Raw genomic sequence first — 15,873 nt, forward strand, 5'->3', positions numbered from 1 at the left:
CTTATTTGGATCCTCCAGCTTTGGGTTCCTAGTATTTTTTTTTTTTTATCAATTTCCACCTTTAAGAATTGTACCAATGAAACCTGCTGGATGTCCCAGTGTTGGAGTTCTGAAAGATTCACTCGTGCTATGGTTGCCAGAGTCCCGCGATGGGTTCCTGTCCCCGTGGAGACTCCTTCCACTTTGTCATTATTTAGGCAAAAAAGAGATTTTGGTATAACTGCAGCCATAGTGACGGCGATATCAGTTAGTGCCATTGTTGCCACTGCGGCTGGGATTGCTATGTCAACTTCTGTTCAGACGAGCACTGCCCTCAACCAATTGTCAGCCACGGTGGTGGAGGCTGTTAAACTTCAAACCTCCACCAGCGCCCAACTAAAAGGCGGGCTAATGATCCTTAATCAACGCCTTGATTTAGTGGGAGAGAAATTGGATATCCTCTTTCAATTAGCCCAATTGGGATGTGAGAGAAAACTGGGTGCACTTTATATCACCACTGTACAGTATGAAAATTTTACCCGAACAGCTAACTTGTCCAGACGTTTGTCTCTCTACCTTGCAGGAAATTGGTCAGAAGGATTTTAGGAGACGCTCGAGGCGCTGAGGACAGCAGTGATAGCTATCAACTCGACACGAGTGGATCTATCACTGACTGAGGGACTCTCATCCTGGATTTCTTTGGCCTTTTCCTCCTTTAAAGAGTGGGTGGGGGTAGGCCTGTTTGGTACAGCCCTATGTTGTGGATCAGTGTTCATGTTATGGTTGGTCTGCAAACTCAAAGCTCAACACAGACGTGACAAGGTAGCAATCACTCAAGCATTTGCAGCAGTAGAACAAGGCTCATCTCCCGAGATTTGGTTATCCATGTTGCGTAAATAATGACACTTGGGTTCTCGGCCGCTGTACCCCAAGGGCTTTTGGTGAAGACACCCTATGAAGCCTCAAACATATCTGTACACAGTCCCTGCCCACTAAGGTGTTCGTTCCACGGATAGTAGGTCTGGTAAGTCAATGATGGAGTGGACGGTAAGCCTCGGCCACCTAAGACAGGGCAGCCCCGGGTGGGGAGGCTGACCCAGTGACGGGTAAGAGTTTGAGCACCGCCCTCCAAAGAGGCTCAGACCTGCCGTGAGACCCCCAAATATGGGAGTTACGAAACCTTCCCAGGGATCTCAACTACCACCCTCTGCAATAAAACAAAAAGGGGGAGGTGTAGGAAGCCGCTACCACCGTAGTGCCGGGGGCGAGACCAATCGCCATTACAAGATGGCGCTGAGATCTGCTGCCCATCCCGATAAACAAGCTGTTGCGCATGTGCGGGAAGTGAGCGTGCGCCAAGTCACAGCCCATCCCGGGACATTTTGGCGGGTAACGAGTAAGCAGCCAATCAGAAATGAACACGCCGCTCCAAGGGTATATAAACAGTGCCTTTTCGGGGCACGGGGTCTTCTTCCTTTCATTAACAATAAAGGTTTGCTGCGGAAGGATCCTGGTGTCTGCGTGCGTCTTGCTGGCAAGACAATTACACGCGGGTCACAGGAGTAGACCAGCTATGTGTCTGCCCTAGCCAAAAGGACCAGGCAGGGGTACAGTTGTCTTTTTAACAGAATTAAAAAATTCACACTTAGACAAATTGTGAGTTATCTTAGTTTTATTTCCAATTCTATTTTAAATCACTTGCAAAATATGCTTTCTAACTTTATCCTGGCCATCATCCATGTGCATTCCACCCATCTCTGATCCTACAGGTCCATATCCCAGAGCATTGCATGTTTTACATCTTAGTCTTTGAAAACTGATAATGTTTTTTATTTATACAATTTATGCATCTTTATAGAGATAATCTCTTGTACTGAATGGGAGCATCATTTGTCAATAAAAGGCTGATTGACCAATGATCTGAGGCAAGGTTAGAAGTTGGGATGTCCAGTAGAGAGAAACAAATTCTGGAAAAATAGATAAGTGCAAGCATCCTCCTTAGACACATAAGAAGACTGTCTCATGGAACTGAGGACCAGGTGACCAGTCATGTGGCAAGACGTAGAATAAAATAAATGGGTAATTAAGATATGAAGTAGTCAGGGAACAGAGCCAAAGCCATAGACGTGTGTTGGCCTCAGGAGCTTGCAAATGCACAAGACAAAAGAAATATTTTCCTGGAGCTGCAGTAGAACTGAAAGGTCCTTAGCTTCTGAACTAGAAATATATAATATTTTTAAAACAATAAAAGAGGAAAGAGACTAAATATAAAGCAACAGAGATAGATATAAATAATTTAAAATTGGTAAATTAAAGTCCTTAAGGAGAGAATTAGGACTTAAAGGGAAATATTTTCTATGTTAAACCAGAAACACAATGTGATTATGTATTGCTTGTCAGTATACAAATGGTTGCTTTTTACAGATAATAAATGCAATTTTATATGTCCTCTTTAAAGGAGATCATAGTTAGTCAAATTTAGAGAAAGAAGACTGGGAAATTAAATGCTACATTAGAGGCCATAGAACAGAGGCTAGAGGATTCTTTAGACTGGAACCTTTGGTGGAGGTCAATCTGGAATCTAAAATAACATCAGGGAATGAGAAAGGGAACTCATATAATAAATATACAGATTGTATTACTGATGCTACCTTAGAGCAATGTAATTGAATAGGTTTCATGTTTCACTTTGTAGAGTTTTGAGAATTAATGTGTATGTGTACATGTTTGTGTGTGTGTATGTGTGTGTGTGTGTTGATACACTATATTAATGATATATGTTCAGATTTCCAAGAGGATTCTGACTTAATTACTAAAAGAAATGACTTTGAAATTGCACATTAATTAAAGATGGTGACTATCTTGAAGATGTCTTTCAGACTGAAGTTGTTAATGCTTCAATATATGTATCCCTTAGAATACAACGATGTTTTAGATATTATGATACAAACACATTACAGACATATCTTATAATCCTACAAGACAGGCCATCATCGAGAGATCTAACATGACTGTAAAGGAAAAGCTTATAAAACAGAAGGGAAAAAAGGAATCACTCAAAAAAAATTAAATAATGCTTTATTGACTTTAATTGTTTTAAATGTCAATGAGACAGAAAATATAACTGCTAAAATACACTGGATTTTATGCTAAAATACAAGGACTTATGAGTTAGTTCAGCATAATTATATGATAGCCTCAAAATGGAAGACCCTAAATGTGTTGCATTGAGAGAGAAAATATGCTCTTGTTTCAACAGAAAACAAAAAGCAATGGATTACTTTTAAATTGATAAAAGTCAGATTTGACAGGGGTAAAACTCCTCAAGATCTTGGCTGTAGACAAGAAGAAATCAGGAAGACTAATAAAGCAGGTAAATGTATTTCTGATCCCATACATAGGGACAGTTCTGAGATTAGTTGAGCCATGAAACTGTTACCACCAGAACCTCAGCTATTCATATCCAATAAATCTTAATGGCTGTAGAATTCTTAAGAAGTATCACACCATTCTCTCAAATGGCATAGATAGAAATTTGAATTACAGTATTCACTCAAATGGCATAGATAGAAATTTAAATTACAGTTTGGTTGTACAGTCCAAACTAACTTATATGAAAGATGACAAATGCCTTACCATATCATTTTTAACTTAATTATATACACTGTTTATTACATACTTATATTAATACAGAAATGTATAATACCTTTGTATGTTTATGTGTTCACAGAGAAAAACAAAAAGCAACAACAAAACCAACAAAATAACAACAGCGAAAACAACCCTAACAAGATTCATCTTGAGGAAGCTGAGATGCTGAGACATATTTATTCCAGCATCCTGCTTAATTCAACCTCAGACTACCTTAATAGTTGTTTCATCAAAACCTGCTTCCAGGACAACTTCAAAGAAAGTTACTGATCCCAGGTGGTCTAATATCATAGACTGTTCAATCAGGACTTCAGTTAAACCCTGAATCTTCTCAGCATGCAGGGACTGACCCAGAAATGCTACAGCATTTTTGCCAACCCCCAAAGGAAAACAAAGCCCCAAATCAGCATGAAGCAATTTTAAGAGAATGTTTATGTCCCCATTCCAAGATGAGGAGTGGACAGGTTTTGGTCATTAAAGGGATGATCAATGATTATTGAAATTTGGAGTGTCGGGGTGATGATTACAAGTTTTTAATGGTTTTGGTCTGAGAGAGAAAAACAAGGGAAGTTAAACTCAGGAATTTCTTTTTCTTTCCTATATTCTTCTTTTTCTTGTATCTAGTGTTAAAGGGAGTGGGTTGGGAAGAAGGAGTGACAGAAAAAGGAATGATATAGGAATAATATGGAAATAATAAGAATAAAGGGCAAATTATTGAATCTAACCTTAAACTGTAGAGTCACAACTAGCCAAAATTCTTACATGGGTATAGATCTTTGTATACTGATACAAAATTAAGGTTATATCTGGTTACAATATTCTATGTATTAACTACTTTTAAAGTACTATATGTAATTCTTGAACATGCAACAATAATGCCTAGTCCTTTGAAAGATTCTATTAGAAACAGTTTAGAATAAGAAATTCAAGTTAATAGTTAATCAGACATGGTCATGTTAAATACTAGTCTAGTTTATTACAGAAATATGTTTCCTAGGCTGAATAGACAGTAAGCTAGAAACAAATAATGTTTAAAAATTCAGATATACTATAATGTTCTTCAAAAACTTCAGAGGTCTAAATAATATGTCAATTAAAGATGTTTTTATTACTAAAAAGATTTTTTGACAGGTCTATTCCTTGCAGCAAGCCAATTCTACTTAAAAGTAGATGATAAGCATCTAAGAGTCTCCTTATGGATTTTCCTTCCAATGTGGAAAGCTAGTCACAGGGCAAGAAGCTGACCTTGCTTCAACAGCTGACAGTATGCTATCCAAGTGTACAAAGATGGATGCAGGGACGTCAACTGCCAAGAACAAGGTAAGTTAGTTCTTCAAAATTCCTGCTTCACAAAAATGTCAGTCTGCCTCATATCCTGGGCCAGAAGGCTAGAGACAGATGCTCTAACAAAATAGAAGAATTTTGTGTAACTTTCCAGACAGTCAACTCTCTTTGTCATTTCCATAATTTTGGAAGCTATTTACCTGAACTTACTATGACGATATTCATTTTTTCTCAGGTCTCTGATGGGGTTGAAGACTAGATAGAGTTCACAGTTAAGATTAAGGTTTTTTAGGATTTAAGGAAAGTGTTTTAAGGTATCGGAAGATGTTTTTAGGTTGGTAATGTAAGTTATGATAGAAATTGATTTAGGTACAGAACTTTAACCTTGGCAAGATAGGATAGTTCATAGAATACTTTCTCCATGGTTGTCAAATACATGTGAAGTGGACATTATTAGTGTAATCTTCACTGATAATTTTCATAATGTTATTACCATATATAGTTTATTATTATAAATTAAAGAACCTTTTATTAGAGTAAGGGATATAAATATAGAGATAATATATGGTACTAAATTAAAACATCATCTGTCAATAAAAGGTTGATTGGTCATTGAGCTGAGGCAAGAGTAGAAGTGGACATCCAATAGAGAAAAATGAATTTTGGAAAAATAGTCAGGCATGGGACTTCTTCCCAGGCACAGAAAAAGATGGTTACACAAAACTGAAGACCAGTAAGCAGCCATGTGGCATGATTTAGAATAAAATAAATGAGTTATTAAGATATAAGTGAGTAGGGAAACAGAGTCGCAGCTATTGGCTTAAACAGTTGTTAATAAATAAGACCGGTCAGAGTCATTATTTCTGGAACAAAGTGCACAGGTGAAAAAACATGAGGTTAACTTGTTTTCCACTATACATCTAAAAGACGTTATCTCTTTTCCTGTGCTATCTATAAGATTCTTCTATTTCTTCAGGACTTCAATCCACTCACAGCAAATAACTATCTTATCTCTTCACTTACATTTAATGTAATGTAAATGACATTTCCTCTTCCCGTGTGTCTTAACTTCTTTTTTATCTAAATTTTGCTTGGCATAAAACTTCTCCATGCTCTACCTTTAATCTGGTCGCCATATTCTTTTCATTTTTTTTTAAATAAACTAAAGTATGATTGCATCAACCTCTTCTTCAAAACCCGTTAGATGAAGGAAACACAAAGGTCTTCAGGATGGGTCATTGTCTACTCTGTGATATATGGAAGACAATAGTTGACTTTTCTCTGTGTTTCTACTTATCAATTCACAGATTAAACCCTAATGCTTTAAGTCTGTGGATAACTGCTCAGGTGCACCGTGCTAGTCGGAAGCTCTGTCACCATACCTGCTTATCATGACTTATTAGGATCATATCTTCTACTTGGTTGCTCAGGGAGCAAGGAATAATCCCACAATTTTTCTTTTCATTTAAAATTTCCAATTTTTCTTAATTTGACATTATATATTTGGCATTACAATGACTACATCATAATGACTCAGTTTTAGAGAGCATTTATATTCATTCAAAATACTTATAACTGCAAAATTTTGCATTTTCTAAATAAAAATAAAAATACATGGTTACTGCACTTAATATAAGATGGTACTAACCATTCTTTTTTGTTTTTTTTTTTTTTTGATGTTTGGTTTTTAACATAATGGAGTAAACGCAGTTATAACATGTGACTGAGCAGCCCAACATCTCCACTCTGAAATCTTCATCCTAAATGACACAAGGAAGGATTTGTAGGAACCATTTAACTGAGAAAGGGTTCCATATCTCTCATCAACATTCTCTGGGAGGTTTTTGGTAACCACAACAACATCCGACAGTGTTTGAATGCAGTGTTCACAGATTATTAATAAAGCACTCTTTGGTGAAACACAAGCAGCTCGGGCACTTCACACAGTGAACATCACAACAGTATTAACAAGAGGAAAGTGAAGCCGACTGTACCAAATCATACCTTAAGATGGAGGGTACCACTGGAGGGGTGTCCATCTCCATCTTTATAAGCTGCAAGTCGAGGTCACAGGCTGAACAAAAAAATAAATACCTGATCTGATCTCCGTCAGATCCTCCACTCTTCTGGAGGCCAGCAGCGAACATGGTTGCCATGACAGGCAATCACACTTGAGATTACAAAAGGGAGAGTCAGGCCCTCAAACAGGTCAACTACACCCCAGAGTCAGTGAGTGGATGAGAGGCCAGTGACATGTTCTTCATTGAATGAACTTCTTTTATGGAAAGAAGCTAATGCCATTGCAGACAGGCCTTGTTCTCAGATCGGTTGGCTAAATCCTTTTGGGGTTTCCTGTTCCTAGTCTTCCCTGGAGTGTCACCAGTTTTTTACTTTAACGTAAGACTGTCTTAGTCCTTGAAATGGCTGGACTTTTAAGATTGCTTTTCTCCAAAGCAGATCGGGTGGTTCGTTTAGTAATGCCTGCACTGCCAGAAAGGTTAGGTTCAGGGGTTTTACAGCTCTGAACATTGGACTGAAGAATTACTGTAAGGGGGATAGCGCTGGCTTTCGGTTGTCTCTGGCTTTTCAGGGCGTGAAGTTTGTCTCCTTGTGTCACTCCACTGACTTTATCATCATCATTATACGGCTCAGGCTCTTCATTGTCTTGATTCTCAAGCCCATTTATCGAAACATCATCAACATCCAAAAGGTATTTGGAGAAGGCTTCTCTGAGGGGTCCATTCTCCTGCCCTCTTAACTTTTGACGGAAATAGTCGCCTTCTAGCCAGAGGACTGATTGTTTCATGACCAGAAACTGTTGCTGGGGCCCAATCACTAAGCCAGGTCTACAGATTCTGAGCCAGGCAATGCTCTTGGCTGCTGTCATCCTGTAATGCTTCATGAGGTAGCAGCCTATCAGAGTATCTGTCCAACCAAGGCCAGGTTTGCAATGCACTGCAATGGCACCCTCGACACTTTCACAAATATCCATAAATTCTAGGACAATGGTCTCAGCAGGGGTGCTGCCATCGGGAAAGAAAAGATGGTGGTGATCAAATCCAGTATCTGTAAAGCGCTTAGCATCATACATTCTCTTATTCAGACGAATAATGGTAGTTACGCTGTGACTCTTAAAATATGGAATATAAGTCTCCAGAGAATGTTGGTGGTAACCACTTTCCAGCCTGGATCTTGAATGCGGCCTACAGAAGTCAAGAAACCGCTCTGGTATTATCCAGTTGAAATCTCTATTTTCTGTTTTTCATAGTTTTCATATTCGTCAAGGTTAAATGAGTTGAAATTAAAGAAGCCACACTGCATTGCCTTCTTTACTGCTTGAAAAAAGTCAAGAAGTGTAATGTAGAAACTGCAGCTTCCGTAGGCAGCATCTCTGACAGGAATATAGGCTGTATCTCTGAAGATTAATGTTCTATACGCATCTTCTGGTGTCCTTCCCAAATATATAACAACCAGTCTTTTTTGAACCTTGCAAATATTTCTTCATATTCATAGCTTACATACACATATAAGTAATTTTACTTGTTGTCATTAGCTTTGAGTTAGAACTATTTTATTTAAGCTTTTGAACTATTTTATTTAATTACTTTAAAATTAAATATGAAGAATTGCATTCTAATTTTTAAAAAAGTATAGAGTTTTTTTTCATTCTGTATTTGTCTTTTGGTAACTATACAATAAGTTTTCTTGTGAAGGTAACAATCCCAAACATGGCATATTTCTTAAAACAGCAACACAACAAAAACATAAACTGATAATACATTAAATTAAATATTCTCTAATTTTACTCTAATCGAAGGAAACACTTCAGTTCATGCTGAAGAACCATAGTAAGACTCCAAAGACATTTCTTAGTTACCCTGAGCATGTCTTTTTCATATTACTATTATTTTATTTTCTTAAATTTTTATAGGATATTTTATTTATTTATATTTCAAATGTTATACCCATCCTGGTTTTTCCTCTATCTCATCCCCTCTCCCCCTGCTTCTATGAGAATGCTCTCCCACCCACCCACCCACTCCTACCTCATTGCCCTGGCATTCTCCTGCACTGGGACCATCCTCTGTTATATGCGCCTGGAGTCATGGGTCCCTCCATGTGTACTCTTTGGTTGGGGCTTTAATCCCTGGGAGCTCTGGACAGGGGGTCTGTTGGTTGACATTGTTCTTCCTATGGGGTTGCAAACCCTTTCAGCTCCTTCAGTCCTTCCTCTAACTCTTCCATTGGGGGACCTTGTGCTCAGTCTAATGGTTGGTTACCAGTATCTGCCTCTGTATTTGTCAAACTCTGGCAGAGCCTCTCAGGAGACAACTATATCAGGCTCCTGTCAGCAAGTACTTCTTGGCATTCACAATTCAAACCAGACAAGAGGACTTGAGCTGTATATCCATGGGCCTGTAAAACTAAGCTTATTTCAAGTGAGAATATTTGACTGTTCATGATGGAAAGACTCCTTTATTTTGTTAATCTTAGTTTTTACATTTTGTGGAGGAAATAAGGTGATAAATTGAAACAAAAATTATTTTTTAATACTTAATTCCTAGTTCAGATTCAGTTTTGATTTAGAGAAAAGGGCTATGCTTGTTTATAGTAATTTCCTATAACATAAAGGACTTAAGGTTTGTTTCTATTGGAAAAGGAAGAAAAATTGGTTTTCTAGCCTGAAAATCTCCATTTACGTTTGCAATAGGCAAGTGCCAACTTTATTAGAGGGTCAATTAAAAATTCTACTTGACACATAGGTCCATTTTATCTCTAACCTAACATTAACTCAGCTAGACTTTAAATCTATAACTTTGATAATGCTCTAATTTTAACTTTATTCATCCATTTTCAACTGGTAGAAGCGTGCTTTTAATTTAGTTGCTAATGCACCTAGTGTCACATTCATTTATTGATTCTATTTAAACCACTATTTTCTCTAAAAATGGAACTCCTTGTCATTCTACACCATGTTCCACACAAAGATGTTTGTAACTTCTTTCTTAGTATTTTTCCATGTGAGTTGCACCACTCTAGTTGTCTTTCAGATAAATCATTTTGAATCTCTTCACTGAACCAATACACTCTCCTTTTTATTAATTTTAGACTGGCAAATGTGTTCTTAAATAATCTCCATCTTTATAAAAATGGGTCTTAACACAAGTAACCCAGTAATTTTTGGAGTATCTTAGATTTTTCTCTTATCTGCAAATGAAGATTTTATTGTTGCTGTCTGTCCAAAGTAGCTGTCCTCTAGCATTCTTCTATAGTCATCGTTATTTATTTCATTGGTCTTTTTGCTCATCTATGATTCTCTGAGTGTTCCATCTGTAAATTGACTTACTATAATTTTGATTGCCAAAGCGGTGAATTACTTGACTCATTCCAAATTAAAGCACTGGAAAGAAATAAGAGCTGTAGCTATTTTCGATTGCTCTACTCTGAACCTAGCAATTAAAAATAATTGCTACATTTTCCATTTTTTAAAGCTACTCTGGAAGTAGCTGAGCTTTGAGCCTGTTAAAATAAAATGGAGAAAAAATATTACTTCTAATTATTGCAAAGATTTAAAGTAAAAAAAATAGCTTGATTTATGTAAAAATTATTTTTTATTTACCTTAAAACATTCTTTTAAATACTTCAAAATACTTTATTTTTAACTAATTCAATTATAACTAGAAATTGGAAGTGGCTTATTTGTCATTATGCATATTCAAGCAGAAATGGCATGTCTGTGACTCAGGTTGTCAATGAGACTTTTGCATTGAGGTATCAAAATTACTTGTTTCATCCATAACCATTATCCCACATCCAAAGTAATCTAACCCTAATTTCAACACAAAATAACCTATACAATAACAATGATCTTCACTCAATTTTCTGAAATGAGTCTTTACTTTTATATTATTAGTAGGCTATTAAGCCCGCATGTATGTTTATACCCCACGTACATGTGGTGCCTATGAATGCCAAAAGAGGACAACATCTGAGCCAGGAGTTACAGGTTATTGTGAGCTGCCACATAATCAAAGAAGAAGAGCTGCCAATGATCTTAACCTCTAAGGCATCTCCAGTCTTTGCTTTTTTATAAATTGGTCAAGGTAATCATTTTCATGTCATCAAAAAGTGATCTGAAAATAACGTTTTATTTTAGCTTGTGTCATTTCCTTTACTTGCAAGTTTCCCTTAGTTCTGAGATTTATAGTATGTCAACTTCTAGAGAGTTTATATTGGTATTAAAGATTTAGTGGTTTGTATGTTATGTTTGTAAGTGTTTTGGCTACATGTATGTATGTGTCAGAAGAAGGCACTGATTACCCTGAAACTAGCATTACCTACCATTGTGAGGGACCTTGTTGATTTTAGGAACTAAACTTGGGTACTTTGCAAGAACAGTATGTGTTTGTAACTGCTATGTCTACTCTCAGTCATGTGCTGTCCTCTGGAATACAAATTGTTTCATAGAAAATCATGTAATGCCATGGAAGCTTATGTGTAATTTCAATGTAAACTCAAGGACTGTAAATTAAACCTGGGTAATGAGGATGTAGTTTCATCTTTGAACTCTGTATTCCCCAGCCTGTAAATATACTTTAGTTTCAATCTGGTGTGTTGTGTGTGATTTCATGTGTTTGTTTTTTGGTTTTATGTTTGACTTCCTTTTATGGAATTTTGATATTCCCACTTATGAACTATGCACTATCAACTCTTGATAGTGTTATATATGTGAAATAAAAGAATACAGAGTTGAACAAGTGACTATTTGAAATGTAAACTGATCTGGTCCTATGATCAAATGTTTGTTGACTTTCAACAGAGTCTGGCACAAGGGAGAAAGTAGTCATGAGCCTATGATGCATTCTCCTGCTGGGAAACAGGAGTGACTACAGCCGTGTGCCTGATTGCCTTGCCTGGAATTTTAAAAAGAAGCTTTAAAAATGCTTTTGACATTTTTCTTTTAAAATTCCAGTGATACTGACAATGATTCTTGTAATCAGATCTATTTGGAGCAGAAGAAATGCTCACACCACTATTGCTTTATTCAACTCATTTTGTATGGAATGACTGTATAACAGAAAATGACTGAGAGCATTTTCCCATTTAATAATACCAGTACCTAGGAAATACATTATAAAGTTTCAATTCGGTCAACAAATTTATAAAATGTGTGTATCATACTCTGGTTTTATTCACGAGAATAAGAAGGTCAAAAATAATTGACTTAAATTTCAAAACTATACAGCTAAGGAGTAGAACAGGTTTCAGTCTGACTCACTGGAGCGTGAGCTTGTAACTCACATGTAACTCCCCTTGTAAAAACATGAGAAGACTCTTTTTATTGTTAATCACAAGCATTGTGTTGTGTTGTGAGTTCTTCCTCTGGTATCCTATACTTTGAAAATGGTGAATGTAAAAGTAGATGCTGTGGAGAAAGGATAGCAGCATCAAGTTCAGTCTACACAATTATTTTATCAGTAGTATGTTATTGTCTTCAAGTTAGTTCAAGCCTTTGGTATATTTTGAATTGTTGTTCAAAAACAATTTTTATTTAGTGGATTATTTAACACCCTATGAAGAGCTCCTCTTTTTCCAGTACAATCCCCTAATATTTTCTTGATTTGAAATTCTTTATTACATTTTTATCTTTTATACCCTCTCCCTCTCCCTCTCCCTCTCCCTCTCCCTCTCCCTCTCCCTCTCCCTCTCCCTCCCCCCTCTCTCTTTCTCTCTCTCTCTGTGCATGCACATGTGCGTGTGTGTGTGTGTGTGTGTGTGTGTGTGTGTGAGAGAGAGAGAGAGAGAGAGAGAGAGAGGGAGATAGAGAGAGAGAGAGCTGGCTACAGAGGCATGCATATCATGAAGGTACAAGGACAGTTTTATGCGATGGTCTTTTTGTTTCAATCATACTCTCTTGTTCACTAACTCCTACCCCAGGCTTCTTGGTTCACATCTTTCAAGGATTCTCCTTTCTCTTTCCCCACATAGCACATAGTGTAGCATCTAACTCTCCATCTCTGGAATTACAGATATGTGCTACCCTATACAGCTTAATGTGAGTGCTGGAGTTATGAGTTCAGGGTCTCATATTTGCATGGCAACTACTTTATTGACTAAACATGCAGGAGCTGGATAGATATAGCAGCAGCTAAGAACATACAAATTCTTCTTGCAGAGGATCCTGGTTCATTTTCTAGCACCCACATGGTGTCTCACAACCATACATAACTTGCATTTAAAGAGTTCTATTGATATATTCTAATTTCTGCATCAAGGACATGGTGCACATATGTACATGGAGGGGAAATATTCATACATATAAAATTTGTAAATCTAAAAAGAATAAAAACAAAGCAAAAAAAAACCCTATATATTTTACTATGAAAAGATACAGAGCTGGGGAAAACAATCAATTTAAAATTTACTTTTTATGAGTTAATCTTTTATCCAGCCATTTTGTTAAAGGTATGTATCAGTTATAGAAGTTCACTAATAGATTTTTTGGATTGTTTATGAATATTCTCATGCCACCTGTAAATACTGATACTGTGACTTTTTCCTTTCAAATTCTTATCCCCTTGATCTCTTATAGTTGTCTTATTGCTATACTTAGAATCTCAAGTACTATATTAAATAAAAGTGGAGAGAGTGGATAGCCTTGTCTTATACTTAATTTTAGTGGAACTGCTCTTCATTCTTCTCCATTTAATTTTATGTTAGCAATAAGCTTGCTGTAAATTGCCATTTTAGAAAACTGTGCTATTTCTTTTTTTTTCATTTTATTTTTTATCTTATTTATTTTACATCCTATCCACTACTTCATTCTTTGTTACCTCCTCCCACAATCTTTCCCCATTCCTCCACATTTCTCTTCTGAGTATCCCCCCAGGTCTCTGTGAGGCAAGGTGCCTCTTCTCTCACTAAAGCCAGACAAGGCAGCCCTTCTAGAAGAACATATCCCAAATACAGGCAACAGCTTTTAGGATAGCTCCTGCTTCAGATGCTCAGGACACAGATTAAGACCAAGCTACATATCTGCTACACATGTGAGTGGAGGCCTAGGTCGAGCTCATGTAAGTTTTTGGTTGGGGATTCAGTCTCTGGTAGTCCCTAGGGTCTGGGTTAGGTGACTCTGCTGGTCTTCCTGTGGACTTCCCATCTGTCTCAGAGCCAGCAATCCTTCCTCTTACTCCTTTGTAAGACTCTCCAAGCTCCATCCAGTGTTTTTTTGTGGATGTTTGCATCTATCTGAGTCAGCTGCTGGGTGGAGCCCCTCTTAAAACAGCCATACTAGGCTCCTGTCTGGAAGCCTAATAGTATAATTAATAGGGTCAGCAACTGATGCTTCCCCATGGGATGGGTTTCAATTTTGGCTGGTTATTGGTTTGCTATTCTTTCAGTCTCTGCTCCATCCTCCAAGTGAGTACCTCATGTAGTCAAGACAAATCTTGAGTTGTAAGTTTTGTTTTTGTGTCTCTTTTGCTCCACTGGGGTTCCTGACTGGCTACAAGAGTTGGTATCCTCAAGTTCTATATCCTAATGTTGTGAGTCACATATAAGGTCACCCACATTTATTCTTGGTTAACATCCTTCTCCTGGGTCTCTGTCTCATCCTAGAGATGTCCCCCATTTCATGACTTCCACTTATTCTCATGGCCATCTGGCAATTTCTCTTTTCCTCCCCCACACTGATCCTGAACCCCCATTCCCCTTTCTATCTCCCTTCTCTCCTAGTTTCCTCCCTCTAGTTGATTATTTTACTTCCTCTTCTAAGTAAGACTCAAGGATCCCAATGTGTGTTTTCCTTCTTGTTTAGCTTCTTTCGGTCTAAGGAGCATAATAAGAGTATCCTGTACTTTATGGCTAATATCCACTTATGAGTCAACACCATGCATGTCCTTCTGGGAATGGTTTACCTTACTCAGGATGATATTATCAAATTCTATCCATTTGTCTGCAAAATTAATGATGTCTTTGTTTTTAGTAGCTGAATAGAATTCCATTGTGTAGATGTACCACATTTATTTATCCATTTTTGTTTATTTAGTTGAGGGACATCTAGGTTGTTTCCAGTTTCTGGCTATTGAAAATAAAGCTGCTATGAACACAGTTGAGCAAATATATACATATACATATATATATATGTATGTATGTATATGTATGTATATGTATATGCATATATATATATTTTATTTGTGAAGCATATTTGTGGTTGTTATTACTGGAACAATAAACATGACTTTCCAAAATCTAGAAGGAAATTCAAATCATTCTAGGAATTTCCAAATCCTAGAAGGAAAATACCAACATGTTAGTCAGAAATATAGTTATATTATCATAGTGTTTTACAATCTAAAGAATTCTCTTTCTTCAACTGGGAACAGCAATATTCTAACCCCTATATATTTGACTGGTTCTGCAGCATACTGGAATATATCCTCCAAGCAAGCCGCACTTACACATAAGAATCTATTATTAGTTTGGAGAAGGGCTGGGGGGGATGACACAATAGTTCAAATGAAGATCTTTTCCTCTTACAAAATAGACAAAAAAATTCAATTTATATTTCAGTTAATCCTTGATTATAGTTTCCCAGAAACTTTGGAGATTTATTTTAAAAGTCACTTCTTCAAATCTAAGGTTGATTACCTGAGGGGATGTGTGTGTGTGTGTGTTTATAGATAACATATAAATGGAACTTGGCCATGGTATAGGTGAGTGATCCCTCCTTTGAGCCAGCTCCCGTACTTCAGTAGTAGATTTACGTCTCTAAGAAGTCTGTTGTACTTAATACATTTCCTTTTATGGAGGTCAGAACCCAGTTGAAACTCAAGAGACTTTTTTATTTTTATTTATTTATTTATTTATTTATTTATTTATTTATTTATTTATTTTTTATTGGATGATTTATTTACATTTCCTATGTTGTCCCCTTACCCCATCCCCCACCACCCCCTC

General features: G+C 36.9%; 1 protein-coding gene across 1 annotated transcript in view; it reads right to left on the reverse strand.

The window, feature by feature from the left end:
- Window positions 1-7,306: 7,306 nt before the first annotated feature.
- LOC114612757 (dual specificity protein phosphatase CDC14B-like) overlaps window positions 7,307-15,873 on the reverse strand; it is a 15,750-nt gene continuing 7,183 nt past the window's right edge. The window contains 2 exon segments of the mRNA XM_028757779.1: window positions 7,307-8,172; window positions 8,175-8,400. Of these exon segments, the coding sequence (XP_028613612.1) occupies window positions 7,307-8,172; window positions 8,175-8,400 (1,092 nt within the window).

The sequence above is a fragment of the Grammomys surdaster genome, unplaced genomic scaffold (genome assembly GCF_004785775.1).
Source record: "Grammomys surdaster isolate TR1022 unplaced genomic scaffold, NIH_TR_1.0 126182, whole genome shotgun sequence".
Classification (NCBI taxonomy): Eukaryota; Metazoa; Chordata; class Mammalia; order Rodentia; family Muridae; genus Grammomys; species Grammomys surdaster.